A 17,468-nucleotide genomic window follows, 5' to 3' on the forward strand; every position below is an offset into this window, starting at 1 on the left:
ATCAATAACAAAGAATTAACAATTCTTACTCTTGATTTCCTACCACGACGACTAAATCCAAAATGTCTGACTTTAACAACGACTAAAACTCGACTGTGTAGACTTCTTCTACCTACTTACTTACTACGACTACGACTTATAACAAAGAGAGACGCGCACCCAAAAATCCCACCCTGACGTCACCATGGCAACCACCACCACGTCACGGGGCAATCTTACACGCATATTCAACAATTTACAAAAATACATAAAACAATTTTATAAATACATCATTTTACATTTAACACACACATTCTTTAATCTGCCAAAATTAATCTGAATTTAATTTATTGTGAAATCGATTTGTCAAAATTGTTACTTCCACATTCATTAAGGAAATTAAGCCGTAGGTAATTAAACATTTGTAGGATTTAATTTAATTGCGTGATGGATAAACAAATTTATCGATGATTAAATTTTGTCACGGAGATTACATATTATTATGTACATCCCTCAAGAAAATCCGGGTATTCATCTACCCGTTAAACAGTACCTCATAATTTCAAGCCCAGTCAATAAACAGTGAATGGACACCTACATAGATGTACATATTACAAAATAATTTTGATTACCAGTTAATTTAATATGTCTAAAAATCGAGGAATAAATGCGTCTAGGCACGAAATTAAATATGGGAAAAAATAAATCCAAAGCATAGAATCCAATTAATTCCTGTTTAATTTATTAGTGTGATGAATCACTCAACAATTTGTTTCTTCAAAGAACATTATTTGTTTGTTTATAAATTGGAAATCTGCCCATTCACAGAAAACCTTACTGCAACCATATCCCAATCTTGGCGCCAAAGTCAGCCACCCAAGCTCGATTAGTGCTCAAGGTATTGATCGAATTATTCAGAGAGTTTCGAACGGCGCCATTTGTGACCACTTCTAATGCCCGCATGATAAAGATATTTATCTGGAAGGAAAAATATTATTTTTTTGTGAAATACAAATTTATGATGTTGGTCGGGTCGTGTCTCAGGTCTAATATGCACGATTTCAAAGTATATAACAGCCAAGGTTTCCTAGAGTATGCTCTCGGATTTTGATACAATTCGTGTCAACCGATCACAAATTTACATATATATACATGTACATATTGCGGTGCATCGAAGTCAACGGGACGGATTTGATTTGAATTTCCGACCGCCTCCAATGTTAATCAAGTGGGCACGTGATTTTGGCGCGTAGAAATTCTGTCCCGTTGACTTCGATGAACCGCAATAGGTACGTATGTAATTATTAAGACATTTTTAAAATACATTGTCCCCCATTGTTCGGTTTTGGTAGAGAAACTTGAATTCCAAAATTTGTGTACTCTCCACTTTGGATACCTCCAATAAACATGGACATTAAGAGATTGTGTCTTTTTCAAATTTAATACTAATTAAAGCTGCGATCGAGTACTAATTTGGTCAGAATCTGAGAGCATACCGCAATTGTAAGACGAACCAATTGTAAAATCTTTTACCCTTAAAGTTTTTATATTTGATGTTTACGTACCCGAGCGCTTTCTGTCTCTCCAGAAGTATAACCGGCCATAGTTGAGACCACGTTGCCTATAATAGTCTCCCCCAATCTGAGAAAAACAAAGCGATAAAATAATTGCACTGTAAAAATATAGTATCGAACTCTTACGTATTGATAATTCGCTCAAGGTTGTCGGTAAAGTAAGTGATGATCACGTCCCTATTTTGCGGACTCGCGGCCAGCCTGTTAATAAAGGTCGTGGTATGTTCCGACGAAAAAGGAGAAGCTCCAGAAGTTGTCAGGTTTAGCCACCTAATTCATAAATAAATGATATATCTTCTTCAGAGTGGAGTCGTACATATATCAGTTTTTTTGATAAACCGTCATGTGTTTCTAATCCAAAAAACGAATCGGAGATATTTTGCTAAATTCAAACATCCGATTAGATTGGATGGTATATTTTGGAAACAAAAATCAGGTCGGATCGGGTTTTTTAAACATTGATCCGACTCAACTCTGGTTATATTCGACTTTGCAAGCATTCTATTTATACAAGGCAAAAAATTATTCCATACATTTCCACATAATCCGTAGAATCACAGGCCAAAGCGTTGACAAAAATGGTGAATCTCTCGGCCCTTGTAGCTCCCTGGTACTGTTCGAGAAGGTACTGTTTAACTGCGAATTGGTTTGGCAGGTTGAGGGAGTCCGAAATGCTGACGCTCTTACAAAATATGACCGGTTGCAGATCAGCTGGTACGCTGGAATCAAATTACTCCACGTAATTTATTGTGTAAAGCTGTCAATATTGTAAGTTAATTTTAATTAACTTACCCGACTCCGGATGCAAGTTGGACAGCATAACTTTCAGCGACGCTATTACAGTTTGGTGAGCCCAGAGAACAAGCCCAATCCAACAGCTGGGAACGAAGTATGATTTTCGTCGGCGTATCGGCCCCATTGTTTTGTTCCCATCCGAGGCGGTCTAAAACGGGGGTGATTTTCGAGAGGAGGTAGGTCTGCAAAGGACATGTAACATCTTGGTATTTTAAACGTTTTCAGCACACTCTTAAAAATAATGTCAGCCTTTTGAAAAGTAAATGCAATCTGCACTGGACATTAAGTAAAGGGCCGTCCGTAAATTACGAATCGTGAAGGGGGGAAGGGGGCTTCAATGATATTGTGCACATGTTAAAGGGGGAGGGGGCCTAAAAAAATTTTGCGTTACGTAATTTATGAACGGCCTCTAAGCTAAACTAGTTCCAAAATAACCTTAGATTGGTAAAGGGTAAAGTTTCCTCTAGATTTGGCATATTTAGTTTGCTCAATATGAAATTCAGCGTGCATTTGCATAATATAAAAAATATTTTTCTAAGTTCTAAAAATAGTTCTGAGTTCAATTCAAAAATAGAACTCAGAGTTTCTGAGTTCTAAAAATTCAATATTTGTGTTCCTACCTTAAAGGTGTCGTAGAACGGAGCATCGACCAGATATTGATTGATTGGTCTCAAGTTGTTAAAAACTGCAATCCAAACGGCAGTGTTGTCTTCTTTGTCGAGATATCTCGTCAAATCCAACGCATTTTCGATCTGAGCGTTCTCCCATCCCTTTGTGGGAAATACTTTGAAATAGTCATCGATCAATTGGCCCCTCGTATTGGACGATATAACCGTATGATCCACACCAAGTTGGGTGATAAGTAAGGCAATAAAGTGAGAACAGTAAATTGTTCGGAAATAGCCTAAAACAAGAGTTTGTCAACAATACAAAAATTGATATGTTAAATTTTGATGGACTTTATGACTCATTGCTATAATCGCCAAAAACCAACACATTTTTAATCATTTTTTCCGCTCGGAACTTATTTGAAAATTCTGGAGGACGACTTTGTAGGTGAGGTCGTTGTCAAATTTAAAAAAATATACACACCAGATTCTGACACTTTTTGAAGGAGAAGATCTCAAGTTTAAAAAAGCTTTAAAAGTATCAACTTTTTTGGAATTTGAGCTCAGAATTGTCGCTTAGAATTTTGAAATAAATTCCCAGAGCCGCGAAATGATTAAAAATGTGTTGATTTTTTATGAATTATCGAATCCTGCATTAATTATTTTACGCACTTCTCGCATCCGGATTGACAACAATCCATTCATCTGTTGCCACGTCTAAAATTTTGGTTTGGTTTTGAGTTCCAGGTTCAAACCAAAATTTGGGAACCCAACTTGCACTCGAGAAATCTGGGCTGGATCCCTGTGTGTAAGCTATCGGAGTGTACCACACGCCCGCTTCTTGCGTGGCGGTTGGATCCCATGGCGGTGGATTCAAACTAAATTTCTCCTAGATTAAAATATTAGATAATAAAATAAATTAAAATAAACCAAGATATAAATTAATTATTCGTTTTTTTTGCTGCTCACATGTCTAAACAGGATGCTATCCGGGAACCAGGTCACTTGTACGATTGGAAATCCAGTTTCTATCGTCCACGTGTCCATGATTTGTTTCACTGTGTAATCAACCAGTGTTCCGTCTAATTCGGCTTGGTTTTGTAGTTCAGCGAAAAGATTGTCTTGCACCGTATTGGAATAGGCACTAGATAAAAAAATATGTAAGCGTAAAAGTTTCCGAAATTTATAAGGAGTCAATTATTAATCGAAACAGGTCTCGGAGCCCTTCGCAACTTGTTAAAACCCGAAATAGTTGTGTAAAATAATTGTACAAGCTTTACAAAAATAAAAAGACGCCCTTGATTTTTGTAAAGTCCAAAAAAATTACACCCTTATAAAACTGGTATTAAATCATTACTGAAGGACATACACCTGACATGGTAATAACGGTGATTACCGTACACTACATAATATTCTTAACTTACCACTCAGAAACAAACCGTTACCAATCCGGTAGGAAGTTATTACCCAATCAATATGTACCAGTAAGGAGTACATTACACCAATGTGACTTAATACCAGATTTTTAACAGTGTAAGCTAATTTTCCTTGGAAACATTTGTAAACGTTTATGGATTCAAAGTTTAAAGTACTTGGTAGGTACATTGCCTCATTTTTGTATAAAATATGTATGTGTATTATACTTACTGTGTTCGCAAATAATTTCTTATCCCAGCAATGAACGTTTCTTCCGACAAGAATCCCTGCATCATTCTAATTAGAGAAGCAGCCTTCTGATAAATGATAGTGGATGGTTGCGAGTTGACAATTGTGGTGTCGTTATGATGCACAGGGCCGGTGTTAGGACCAACGTCGTAGGCCATGGCGACCTGGAATTTGTCCAACGGGTAGCGATCCATAGCCTCGACGTCAAATCCGGTCGCATTTTCGGCCAGGAGTTCCATGTATGAGGCGAATCCTAAATATTTAAGTTATTCTCATGTATTAATTTAAGAAGTATTTTAAAAAAGCAATTGTACTTAATTATTTGTGAATTATTTAAATTATTTAAACCTTCATTTAACCAGAGGTCATTCCACCTAAATAAAAACCCAAGTTAAATATAACCAGTTTTCTTAGGTGAACTCATTGAATGATATTATTTGCTCGGAAACTAACCAGTCACAAGTAACCAGGTCGCCAAACCAGTGATGTGATATTTCATGGGCTACATAAATATATACATAACTTATTGAGAGGTAAATTGAGACACTTAAACCATTTCTAGATATTATTTAATTACCAAATACTCTTGCGATGCCCCATTTTTCATTTTGTGTAGTTTCACCATCAATAAATAGTAGATAATTTAATCGATACGTGTTAAGTGCCCAGTTTTCCATGGCTGGAAATATATGAAAACCAGAATTTAAACATGAATTATGTATTAATTGTATACGTAGTAAAAATATTTAATTACCTCCCGCCGAAAAATCTGGAATTGCGGCTGAGTCAAGTTTCGAAAATTGGTAAGGCGATTGCAAATAATTTTCGAAAAAAGTAAGAATTTGAGCTGATATGGAAAGACTTGTTTAAATCGTCATGTCATCCAACAACCAAAAACACTGTATTTATTTCTCTACATTTTAATTATCTATTTACCGGCAGATGTGGCCGCAAATCCTGCCGTTGCATTACTTGTCAGAGTGGGCGGACCCCAAGCCTAGCGGAGTAAGATTAATTTTTTGATAAAGTAATTTTTGCAAATAATTTTAAGGAAGGTTACAATTTCGGTTCCACATGTGCACGAAATTATGCTGTAAAGTGCACGAAATGCAAGAAACTGCACAAAATGAATAAAACTGTAGATATTTACCTTGTCAAATTTTAAAACGTTTGATCAACGGTCACTTAAAGAATATATGTCTTTTAAATCATTTTGTTACATATTTCGTGCATTTCATGCAGGTCATGCTTTATGCATGAAATCTCATAAAATGCATTTCGTGCGGGTGGTTAAAACCGGCCGAAAAACGGATCGCATGCATACCTTAACGTCATAATTGGACAACTCTGGGGCGGCTTCGACAGCAATAAAATCCGACACAATGATGGCGATAAGATACGTGGACATTCTAACTGTGGTGGCGTGGTGGTCCCAAAACCAGCCTTCCAGTCCAGGTCTAAACGAAAGGTACAAATCTTACCATCTGTGCATATCTGCCAAAAAATTAGTTTTATACATATTATTGAACCCTTACATCGGCACGGTCTCTAGAATGGGTGCATTGGACAAACTATGATACCCATCCGGCCGACCGATACTTATGTTGAAGGTGCTCTTGAAATTGGGTTCATCAAAACAAGGGAATGCCAACCTTGCCCCCGGTTTTTGAAATTGAGTGGTTGCCAGCCACCTAAAAAAATAACCTCAGCATTAAGTTACTTTGTTCAGGTACATATTTAAATAATTTTATTCTGACTCACACTTGATTCCCAGCTTCGTTACGATAAGAACTTCGGTACAGGCCGGATAGGCGATTCCCAACTTTGGCCAGGAAGGGAATTGTCACATCATAGTTTAAAACGGTGCCGAGTTCTTCCTCCAAGATCAAGGTGTACGTCGCCATTGTGGGATTAGTTGAGTGGGTGAGGACTCGGATAGAAATACTGGTCCCGACTATTCTCACCTGAATAAAAGTGGCAAGATTTTTCATAAAAGTTTCATTTATGCGTAACTGTTCAAAAAAAATTCTTCACTCAAAATTCATTAAATTTAAAAATTGGAATACATTATTAATTCGTTAATTTTTTATGTAGAATTTGAAAATAAATATTTGTTCATTACTCATAATTCACATTTTATTCATTTTATCTCAAATTCCTCTTATTTGAGATATTTCCCCATATTTCTGTTCAATACGTATGCAGAGTAACGTGAAAGAATGACTAATACTAAAATTATTAATTAATTTTTGATGCATATGAAATAAACAAATATTTACTCAATATTTATTGATTCGAGAATTTTTATAAAATTATGAACTAATTATTCACAAATTTGGTGAGTAATAAGTCAATAATTTATTAATTCTCTTACTAAATAAATGAATGTGAACATGTATGCCTCTATGCATTCAAAAATTAATAAAAGTATTTACCTGAACATTTGTAAAATCAATGTCCATATCGTTGGCATGAAGTGTCACATTATTCGTGGGAGTGACCACTTGCAACCTAATCGTTACTTCTCCAGGGGCCGTGAATTGTTGGGGATCATCCAGCGGCAGATTCACGATCGGCCTCAACTGCAAATTGTAGTGGAGGGGCACCACATCCTGCGAGAGTCGGACCCCCGCCAACAAATGGGGCGATGGCGACGCGTCCTGCTCAAAGGTGGAAGAGAGATCGATTTGTAGCGGAAGTGGGGGCGGGTTCGCAAAAATTGTGCTAGCTGAGACCAGCAAAATCAGCAAAATTGGCGTGGTCATTATGTGGAACAAATTATTTTTTTATGAGAAATTGTAACGATTTCACGGATGATAAATTACTACTGTGCGTTATTATATAATTGAATGGTCGTATTTATTCGGTTCTGGATACCTAATTTGATTCAGGAGGAATTTATCAATGAGATTTACCCTGTCAGATTGGGTGATTTATGCGATTTTGGACAATGTATGTATCTGTTTAGATACATATTTGGGTGAATGTATCATTGTTTGGGCTAATCTTGCTAATAATGCACATAGGTATGTATGTATGTATGCACGCTTGGAAGACAGATTACCGGGAATTCCCAGGCCTGGGTGTTTGCTTTGCATAAATTATGAGTAATTGTAATCATTATGGATAAAACGCATACTTGTACTAATTAGTTTGCACGGATGAGTGCAAAACATTGAATCAAACTGGACCAGACTGATGCAGATAAGATCACGAGGTGAATAAGTTGGGAATAAGTGAGGAATGTGAATGATGCAACAGTTATGATCTCATGGATTAATTAAAGGTCAATTACACACTTCCAGAAGAAACTTAAGCATTGCACGTGTTTAGCCGTAATAAATAAATACATGCATGCATATTTATATGGAAATAAGGATGTATGTCTACGAGAATCACGCAGAAGCTTAATTATGATCACATGCATACGAGATGCAATAATGATGACGATCCGAAATGAGAGAGGCATACATATGTGCACCTCTAAAAATAATGTAATCCTTTTGAAAAATAATGCACACTAAATTTAATATTATTAAGAAAACGATACGAAATCCAGAGTAAACTTTAGTCCTCATAAAGTTAACGTTACTCTGAATTCAGTACATTGTTAAAATGTGGTGAACCTGGACATATGCACTCACTGGTAGTGTACATTTTGGAATAACTTCCTCCCTGGTTGGTAATAGTGGTGTGGTATACCGTTACCATGCATACCTACATATGGTAATGTCCGTTATCTTTTACCATCCCGGTGCAAGACACTTACTCTCCATTCGCATCGCACATAGTAGAACTTAAACCGAAATTGAGATTTCTGAGAAACTAATGAACTGTTAGTCTCAAAGGACCCCGTCAGCATAATTTGAGGGAATTTGAGACTGATAGTACCGTAGTTTCTGAGAAATCTCAATTTCTGTAAACGTTCTACTGTGTGCGAATGGACAGCATGTACTCCTGTCGGTAATGATTCAAGACAATATTTCTAAGAACGTACATGTATAGGTAAGTACAGTTTACTTAATAATGGATCCAGGATGAATTTATTTTTTAAAGGGTACCATTATTTTTTTAAATCACTTATATATAAGTAAATATGTACACATGCATATTTACTTTTGAATTGAGTTATTTCCATCCTTGATATAAATTTGGAAATTTATATCGGTATCAAGGGACACATTTGTTTGAAATATATTTTAGTGAACTTCTTCTGGCAAAAGTTTTTCAAACTTATTTTTTTACACGTATTTATTTATATATGCATTCCTTTTCATACGTATAAACACGGCACCAGTCCTTTGCTCCCTGATGTGCGTGGATGTACATGCGTAGTATGTATGTACATATCCATAGCACGCACATATGTATCTTTGGCAAACCTACCTACGCATGTACATACCTATTTTTTACGCAGTTTTCTCTATGTAGTCAGCTGCGTATACGGGCAAATGTATGTATGAAGGGACAGAAGAAAACTAGTCCAGCTTTGAAATTCGACAATTGTCAGCCAATACATACATGCATACATATTTCGTTACATTGAACCTTCATTAAAGGAAAAATAAGAGAGTGTGTTATAAATATTAATATTTTAAATCGTAAGTCAACGACATAAATTATTCAAAATTATTGGTCCATTGATATTGACTAATTTAACCCAATCATTCACAGGGAGTCAGGTTCCTGCAGGGAACCGCAGAACTAATTTAAGCCTACTATTTTCATGTGTGCATACACACATCCTACGTCAAGTATGTAATATACCTCTTTACACTCTTAAAAATAGCATTACACTTTTGTTCTTGCATTAAATAAACTGATCTGATCTAATCAAAACTCAGAACAAGCCTTACTTTTAGGGCTACTTTGGTTTTGGAACTGTTTAAAATTGAGAGTTCATTTATTTTTTAAAAAGGTAATATAATTCTTAACCAATTTATTTTTTTGAATTTAGACAATGCTCCCAAAGTTTGTGAAAAGCGTTCTACAAAAACAAGCCGATCGTCGCCAAAATGGAGACGAGGAGAGGGAAATTGCACCTACTTTCTCCACAATACGGGAACAAGGGGTCGGATACGAGTCACAATTAAAATACTTGCAAGACAACGTCATCACGCCGTTTCTTAATCGCGTCGTGTACCAAAATTCGGGTCAAGCAGAGGAAAAAGTCCCGCAGGGAGCGATTCTTTACGGCACTAATAAAGATAGAATATCCCTCATCGCCAGGGCCGTAGCGAACGAGTTATCCTTTCAAAGTGGGGGTGACTATGTGCATTATATCGAAGGGAAAAAAATTTTGTTTGTAAAAAGTAAACCGCTTGACATGTTTGCAAAACCGTCCGAAAGGGTCCGAGCGGCCATGGAAACGGCGTTCGAAAAGGCCAAGGGGTATGACCCGGCTGTCATTTTCCTGCCAGATTTCGGCTACTATGCCGGTAAGTGCACGTGAAGCCAATTTCAGTCCTTGGGGGACATTAATAAATTATGTCACGGAAAAATCACGACTTTCTAGACCCCCTCTTTAATATGCGTAAGACTGGAATGATATCATATATTTTTTGTACCCTCACTTTCCCCTCTCAAGTGACATCAGTTATCAACGGTCCCTCTGGGTCAAGTATAAAACGGATGACAATGTGGTTTACACAAATTGATGTCGATTCTTAATTAACATTCATAAGTAAAAATAAATGAATCGAAAAATTCCGGAAGGAGTCTTAATAAGGAACACAGATTCAGTGCCCCCATGCAGAATTATATACGAGGCAAGTTGTGCATATTGCCACAATTTTTCAACTTTGAAACTCCGTATCTGAACAAATGTGAGGCAAAGGAAATAACCTTGTTGATAAGAGTGTAATTTGTTTTAAACCTTGCAATATTTTTAATTGCATGCAAGATGTCCTTAGAAGAATTCTTGTGACAATGCACCGTACGATTTTACGCATGGCCGTAGGGTTTTCCGCGTAGGATAGGTTTGCGTTGTAAATTCGCGGGGAAAAATCAAAAACTTAAATATATATTTGTATCCAGACACTCTCTATTAGAAAGTCCGGAGATGCAATACTCTTAAAAGTCATATTCGTTTATGTATTCTAATTTATTATTAATTCCCCTTAAACAGGCTACAGAACACTCGAACTACTGGCGCAAAAGATGGCTCAAACTCAGCGTAAAACCCTCGTCATCGGCAGCGTCAAGGATAAAAGCAAAACTGAAGAAATTCTATGGAGAACCCATACATTGTTAAAATTCCTTCAAATTCCGAACTTTTTAACGACCCAAGCGCGACTGGAGGTCTTGCACGCGTTCACTTCGAAATGGGGTTACCTTCCGGACGCTGACGATCTACGCTTCGTGGCGGACATGACGTTGCCCCCGTTTGGAGAGGAGCGAGGAACTGAAGAGGATTTGAAAACTGTGGCAAAATTCGCGTATCGGCGGGCAGTGAGAGGTTGCAAAAGAGTGAGGGACTCGGTGACACCGACGTCATTGACAGGACACGGGTACACGTGAGCTTAGAAGATTGGAAAGAGTCCCTTAAACAGCTTCTGGAGGGAGATATTCCGTCGGGGTCTTCTCATGGCTTAGCAGACTCGATCCAAACCCTCCAAGCAACTCGAGAACAATTGGAAATTTCGCGCAAGCAACTAAAGAGACCAGAATGCTTCAGAGGGAAATCATTGAAAAGAAAATCTGTAATGAAATGGTGGTAACAAACCCGGAGCAAGTTTTGGATAAAATTAAATCGTTTTGCACTCATGGAAACATTAACCTGTTAGAGGTAAGAGATGAATGGTGTGAGGACGAGAAAAATATCGATATCACGATTAAGATTCGTCTCCCGATGAAGAAGATTAATGAAGAAGCGTAAAAATTTAATAAACACAATATTTTCAAGTGTGCAATAAATGAGTGAATCTCCTTTTATGCATTCGTTGTATTTTGTAATCAGAATGAAATAAATTATAAGCTAAACGTAATTTTAAAATATCCCGAAAATTCAATAGTCTAATGTTTAATTGCATTTCAACACATTTATGGCTAAGGAATTAAAATTAGGCGCATTACTGGCTGAGAGGATTATTGGCCGACATTGTAATGCTTATTGAAAAATAAAACTCGGACTACTTTACCAATTGTTGAGCGATTTTCAAAATTGCGACTGTTTTGGAAACCTCAGGTCAATTTGCGAAATCTTCATTCCCAGATTTTTTAAATTCGACCAAACCCCTTCGAAATTAAGGTCACAAGCTTAAAAAATGCATAAAATACAATTAATACATACAGCGGAATTTGAAAGCACAAAAATCGATCTGAATGTCGCAAAAATACCTGGAACCCCTGGACACTCTGAACAATGTGCAAGGAGTCATATGCCATACCCCAGTCAGTGTGGTCGTAGCCGCCTTTTCGATTTCGGTGAAACCATGTCATGTGATATCTCATTTTTCTCAGGACGTAGAGGACATTACGACTGAATACTTAAATTTTACGAAACACCCCCCCACTGGGGGTGGTCCTTGGCGACTTTTAGATTTTAACGAACACATGTCATGTGACATCATTTTTCTCAGGTCGATACGAGCATTACGACTGAATACTTAAAATTTTAAAGCCACACCCCCAGTGGGCGTGGTCATCTGCGACTTTTAGATTGGAAGGAAACTATATCATGTGCTATATAATTCTTCCCCGACCGATGAGGAGATTTCCACTGACAAACTAAAATTCTTAAAACCACAGCCCCATTGGGTGTGGTTATCTGCGAATTTTCGATTTTGGTACATCCATGTCATGTGACATCAATTTTCTCAGCTCCGGGCTGACTAGATGTCGGACTAATTCCGACAGAGCCAAAGTGCAGTCGATACATAATTCCGAAAGGGCCAAAGTGCAGCCGATGCTTAATTCCGAAAGGGCTAAAGTGGTGTAGATACTTAACTCCTAAAGGGCCAAAGTGCAATCGATATTTAATTCCGGAAGGGCCTAAGTACACAAGAAAAACTACTGAAAAGACCTAACTACATTTTCAGTATAACTGCATATATAACGGCAATCCCTGAACCTCTGAATATTTAATTTTTAAAATTTTAACTCTGCGATGGTCACGACCGACCTTTAGTATTGAATTAAATATGGTAAAATTTAAAAAATTAAATATTCACAGGCTGAGGGATTGCGGTTATATATGCAGTTATATTCAAAATGCAGTTAGATCTATTCAATAGTTTTTCTGGTGCACTTTGGCCCTTTCGGAATTAGTCCGACGTAGAGGTATTTCCATCCTTGAGATTAATTTGGTAAATTTATATCTGTATCAAAGGACATTTTGTTTGAAATGTATTTTATTTGAGAGCCTTCATCTAAACGCAGTGAACTTACATATATATTCCTTTTCATGTGTATAAAAACAGCAACAGCCCTTTGTTCGCTGTTGTGCGTGCATGTACATGCGTAGTACATACACATGCCTATCATGTTGCTATGTATCTTTGGCAGACCTAGATACGCATGAACATACATACTTTTTACCCATTTTTCTCTATGTAGTCAGCTGCGAGATTGCGTACTGTAGTAGGGTAGACGAGCATATGTACATATGTATTAAGGGACAGCAGAAAACCAGCCCAGCTTTGAAATCGGGCAATACATACATGCATACATATTTAGTTACATTGAACCTTCATTGAAGGAAAAATAAGAGAGTGTGCTCTAAATATTTATATTTCTAATCGTGAGTGAACTAAATTATTTAAAATTATTGGTGTATTCATGTTGACTAATTTAACCCAATCATTCACAGGTGGTCAAGTTCCTGCAGGAATCCACAAAACTAATTTACACCCACACATGTACATACATAAGTGCATACACACATCCTACCGCAAGTATGTAATATACGTATTTACACTCGTAAAAATAAATAGATCACACTTTGGCCATTATATTAAATAAACTGTTCTAAACTCAGAGCAAGCTTCACTTTTTACCACACTCAAAACAAAAATTTGTCAAATCGACACCGCTGGTGTCAATATATGACTTAACCGCCTTGGTTACAATTGTAATTCCGGGTGATGGTGAAATTTTCCCGTCCGGTCATAACATTATAACCGGTATCAAAATCATCATAACTCTGATTCAACATTGTAACCAAGGCGGTTAAGGGAGCGTCCATAAATCACGTGATCGATTTTTGGACAATTTTGATCCCCTCCCCCCCCTTGGTGACCAATACTGATAGATTCATTACCCCCCCCCCCGTGATCACGTGACAGAATACACATTATTTAATACCAGCATTATTTAATACCAATGAGTAAGTATGTAGATTAAGTAATTTAACCTTCATCATGACATCCTAAGGACACCTACATACACTTATTATCTGACAGAATAATGAGAATTCTATGAATGTGCACTGAAATTTGAAAAAGTGGGAAATATGTGCAAACCAGGCCCAAGATTGAAGATTGTCAAGTAAAAATTTAAAAATACGCCGTATTACGAATTTAAGATAAAAGAGGTTAACGATTAAGTATGTAAATATACATTATCTAGTTTCTTTACATCCGAAATTAAAAGAAAAACTTTTCGTGGTTTGTCACGTGCCTGCCGACCATTACCCCCCCCCCCTTGGTGATAAATAGTGACAAATTTCAGACCCCTCCCCCCCCTTTGATCGATCACGTGATTTATGGACGCTCCCTAAGTCATATATTGACACCAGCGGTGTTGATTTGACAAATTTTTGTTTTGAGTGCAAGTTTACGTTACTCTTGATTTAGTACTGTTTAGAATTGAGAGTTTATTTATTTTTCAAACCGATAATATCATTTGTAACCAATTTATTTTTTATGAACTATTTGCCAATTTATTTTATTTATTTAGCGGATTTATTTTTGATGAATTTAGACAATGCTCCCAAAGTTTGTGAAAAGCGTTCGCCAAAAACAACTCCATCGTCGCCAAAATGGAGACGAGGAGAGGGAAATTGCACCTACTTTCTCCACAATACGAGAACAAGGGGTCGGATACGAGTCACAATTAAAATACTTGCAAGACAATGTCATCACGCCGTTCCTTAATCGCGCAGTGTACCAAAATTCGGGTCAAGCCGAGGAAAAAGTCCCGCAGGGAGTGACTCTCTGCGGCACTAATAAAGATCGAATCTCCCTCATCGCCAGGGCCGTAGCGAACGAGTTATCCCTTCAAAGTGGGGGTGACTATGTACATTTTATTGATGCGGGAAAAATTTTGTCAACTATCTCGCTTGACTTGTTTGTAAGCCCGTCCGAGAAGGGCCTAGTGGCCGTGGAAGCTGCTTTCAAAAAACCCAAGGGGTATGACACGACCGTCATTTTCCTGCAAGATTTCCACCCCTATGCCAGTAAGTGCATGTGAAGCCAAATCCAGTCGTTGGGGGACATCTATAAATTATGTCACGCAAAAATCACGAATTTCTAGACGCCCTCTTTAGTATGCGTCAGACTGGAATGATATCATATATTTCTTATACCCTCACTTTCCCCTCTCGCGTGACATAACTTATGAACGGTCCCTATGGGTCAAGTTAGAATTGGGTTAGAATTTGGTTTGTATATGCAAAATTGACGACGATCCCTAATTTAAGTAAAAATAAATGAATCGAAAAATTCCAGAAGAAAATTGTTAATAATGAACACAGATTAAAATGTCTCCCAGCAGAACTATGTTGGAGGCAAATTCAAACTTGTCGATATGAAAATGTTCATATCAAAGTAAGGTCATAATTTGTCAACTTTGAAACTCCGTATAAAAATCCCAAAGTATCTGCGGACAATGTCCTCGTCAGCGATTTTAAACATCTCAGATAGGTCAATGGTTAGGATTATTTTTCTGAATTAATTTGAGGCATGGGGAAAAAACTTCGTAGATATGTTTTTTTGAACTTTGCAATATTTTCAATTGCATGCGACATGTAAGAATAATGAGCTATCATAAATACGATTTTTCGCAAATGAAAGGTTGTTTAGGTTTAAAATCGCCACAGTGGCAGAGAAAAATCAAAAACTGAAATATACATTTGCATCCAGACACTCTGTATTTGAAAGTCTGGAAACGCAATACTTTTAAAAATCAGTCATTTATTTATTGTTGCTAACTTATTATTAATTCCCTTTAAACAGGCGTCAGCACAGTCGATCTACTAACCCAAAAGAGGGCCCAAACTCAGCATAAAACTCTACTCATCTGCAGTGTAAAGGATAAAATCGATGGTGAAGAAGTTCTATGGAGAGACAACAAAGTATTAAAATACCTTCACATTCCGAACTTTTTAACGGCCCAAGCACGACTGGAGGTCTTGCACGCGTTCACTTCGAAATGGGGTTACCTTCCGGACGCTGACGATCTACGCTTCGTGGCGGACATGACGTTGCCCCCGTTTGGAGAGGAGCGAGGAACTGAGAAGGATTTGAAAACTGTGGCAAAGTTCGCGTATCGGCGGGCAGTGGAAAGGTTGCAAAAGAGTGAGGGACTCGGTGACACCGACGTCATTGACAGGACACGGGTACACGTGAGCTTAGAAGATTGGAAAGAGTCCCTTCAACAGCTTCTGGAGGGAGATATTCCGTCGGGGTCTTCTCACGGCTTAGCAGACTCGATCCAAACCCTCCAAGACACTCGAAAACAATTGGAAATTTCCCGCAAGCAACTGGAAGAGACCAGAAAGCTCCAGGAGGAAATGACGGAAATTAAAATTTGTAATGAAATGGACTTTAAATCGGTAACAAAACCGGAGGAAGTTGTGGATAAAATTAAATCGTTTTGCACCTATGGAAACATTAATTTGTTAGAGGTGAGAGATGAATGGTGTGAGGATGAGGAAAATATCCATGTCACGATTAAGATTCGTCTCCCCATGAAGAAGATTAATGAAGAAGTGTAGATAAAACCTTTATGAACCCAATTTTCTTAAATGTACAATAAATGAGTGAAACTCCTTTTATATATTTATTGTATTTTGTAAAGTTACTTGCAGGTAAACAATAATAATTCAAATGAAATAAATTATAAACTAAACGTAATTTTAAAATATCCCTGAAATGCAAAAGTCTGAAAATGTTTAATTACATTTCAACAAATTTAATCACATGCATAGCGTTGATTGAACACACTTTTACAAATTCAAAGTGTACATAATATTTACACAGTAGTACTCACAAAAAATCACACTTGATATTATTTTTCTATGACGCCAAGCCCCAGCGTCCATGACAAAACTATTCAATATAATAATGTACAATATGTTTTTGATTAACTATCTAAATTGTTGCGGAGTTTTGATGGTCCTTATCGCTCTCTGATATGTGTAGGGAGAGAGACTTCTCTCTAGATGCACAATAAATCCCCAATCAACAGTGTTTCTATCTCTATTTTGCTACTTTATTCACACAAAGACACATTCATACACTAAAGAAATCTAGCCTACCTAACCTACGTAGACCTACGAGGAGACTTAGATCTGGAGAGATGAGATGCTGGGGTCCGGATCCCTGTTTTGATGTCAGTTAACTTCTATTAATGCAGTAGAGTTGGCTCCAATGCCAACTCTTATTTCTGTTCGAGGAGAAGTTCGTGTATGCATCTCAAGTTGCTGCATACTGGAAAGGGGCATGTTCATGCTCCTTAACAAAATACATACTTCCTAAATTACAAATGCAGGTTTTGTAGTAAAACTTTCGGATATAAATTTCTTCGTAAACTCTTGAAAACGAGTGTGAAACAGCTCTTGAAAGTATATACAAACTCTTTCTTCAAGTCCCCACCAAGGGGATGTTCATAAACTAAGTATGTTACG

General features: G+C 37.3%; 3 protein-coding genes across 4 annotated transcripts; 2 read left to right on the top strand and 1 right to left on the bottom strand.

Annotated features, from left to right (window-relative positions):
* Window positions 1-699: 699 nt before the first annotated feature.
* On the bottom strand, window positions 700-7,446 carry LOC110855509 (endoplasmic reticulum aminopeptidase 2). 2 transcript variants are annotated; one of them, XM_022103915.2, is made up of 18 exons: window positions 7,057-7,446; window positions 6,383-6,585; window positions 6,157-6,312; window positions 5,946-6,078; window positions 5,558-5,618; window positions 5,376-5,402; window positions 5,199-5,300; window positions 5,075-5,123; window positions 4,970-4,995; window positions 4,604-4,874; window positions 3,926-4,100; window positions 3,629-3,845; window positions 2,969-3,252; window positions 2,346-2,530; window positions 2,087-2,272; window positions 1,680-1,823; window positions 1,545-1,620; window positions 700-957 (listed from the first exon to the last, which is right to left on the bottom strand). In XM_022103915.2, exons 1-18 carry the CDS (start codon window positions 7,384-7,386, stop codon window positions 814-816), a joined length of 2,769 nt encoding a protein of 922 aa, XP_021959607.1. In that variant the 5' UTR covers window positions 7,387-7,446; the 3' UTR covers window positions 700-813. The 2 variants fall into 2 exon arrangements, with proteins under 2 accessions (XP_021959607.1, XP_035712240.1); XM_035856347.1 differs by having other exon boundaries at window positions 5,376-5,468.
* A 1,732-nt stretch (window positions 7,447-9,178) lies between these two features.
* LOC118437351 lies at window positions 9,179-11,606 on the top strand. Its single transcript, XM_035856301.1, has 4 exons — window positions 9,179-9,222; window positions 9,296-9,375; window positions 9,579-10,059; window positions 10,749-11,606. The coding sequence occupies exons 3-4, from the start codon at window positions 9,582-9,584 to the stop codon at window positions 11,138-11,140; spliced, it is 870 nt and encodes a 289-aa protein (XP_035712194.1). The 5' UTR covers window positions 9,179-9,222; window positions 9,296-9,375; window positions 9,579-9,581; the 3' UTR covers window positions 11,141-11,606.
* Window positions 11,607-13,166: 1,560 nt separating this feature from the next.
* On the top strand, window positions 13,167-16,695 carry LOC110855510. The gene is made up of 4 exons (XM_022103916.2): window positions 13,167-13,361; window positions 13,431-13,515; window positions 14,543-15,017; window positions 15,796-16,695. Exons 3-4 carry the CDS (start codon window positions 14,546-14,548, stop codon window positions 16,554-16,556), a joined length of 1,233 nt encoding a protein of 410 aa, XP_021959608.1. The 5' UTR covers window positions 13,167-13,361; window positions 13,431-13,515; window positions 14,543-14,545; the 3' UTR covers window positions 16,557-16,695.
* Window positions 16,696-17,468: the final 773 nt, after the last annotated feature.

The sequence above is a fragment of the Folsomia candida genome, unplaced genomic scaffold, assembly GCF_002217175.1.
Source record: "Folsomia candida strain VU population unplaced genomic scaffold, ASM221717v1 Fcan01_Sc013, whole genome shotgun sequence".
NCBI lineage: Eukaryota > Metazoa > Arthropoda > Collembola > Entomobryomorpha > Isotomidae > Folsomia > Folsomia candida.

What these genes read in the sequence shown, in the direction of transcription:
- LOC110855509 (XM_035856347.1), bottom strand. Translation starts at nt 7,386, where the DNA reads ATGACCACGCCAATTTTGCTGATTTTGCTGGTCTCAGCTAGCACAATT. An exon ending in GGGCATCGCAAGAGTATTTG is followed by an intron (nt 5,124 to 5,198) that starts GTAATTAAATAA and finishes ATATTTATGTAG; the next exon opens with CCCATGAAATATCACATCAC. An exon ending in CGTTCTACGACACCTTTAAG is followed by an intron (nt 2,531 to 2,968) that starts GTAGGAACACAA and finishes TGTCCTTTGCAG; the next exon opens with ACCTACCTCCTCTCGAAAAT.
- LOC118437351 (XM_035856301.1), top strand. Translation starts at nt 9,582, where the DNA reads ATGCTCCCAAAGTTTGTGAAAAGCGTTCTACAAAAACAAGCCGATCGT. An exon ending in AGATTTCGGCTACTATGCCG is followed by an intron (nt 10,060 to 10,748) that starts GTAAGTGCACGT and finishes CCCCTTAAACAG; the next exon opens with GCTACAGAACACTCGAACTA.
- LOC110855510 (XM_022103916.2), top strand. Translation starts at nt 14,546, where the DNA reads ATGCTCCCAAAGTTTGTGAAAAGCGTTCGCCAAAAACAACTCCATCGT. An exon ending in AGATTTCCACCCCTATGCCA is followed by an intron (nt 15,018 to 15,795) that starts GTAAGTGCATGT and finishes CCCTTTAAACAG; the next exon opens with GCGTCAGCACAGTCGATCTA.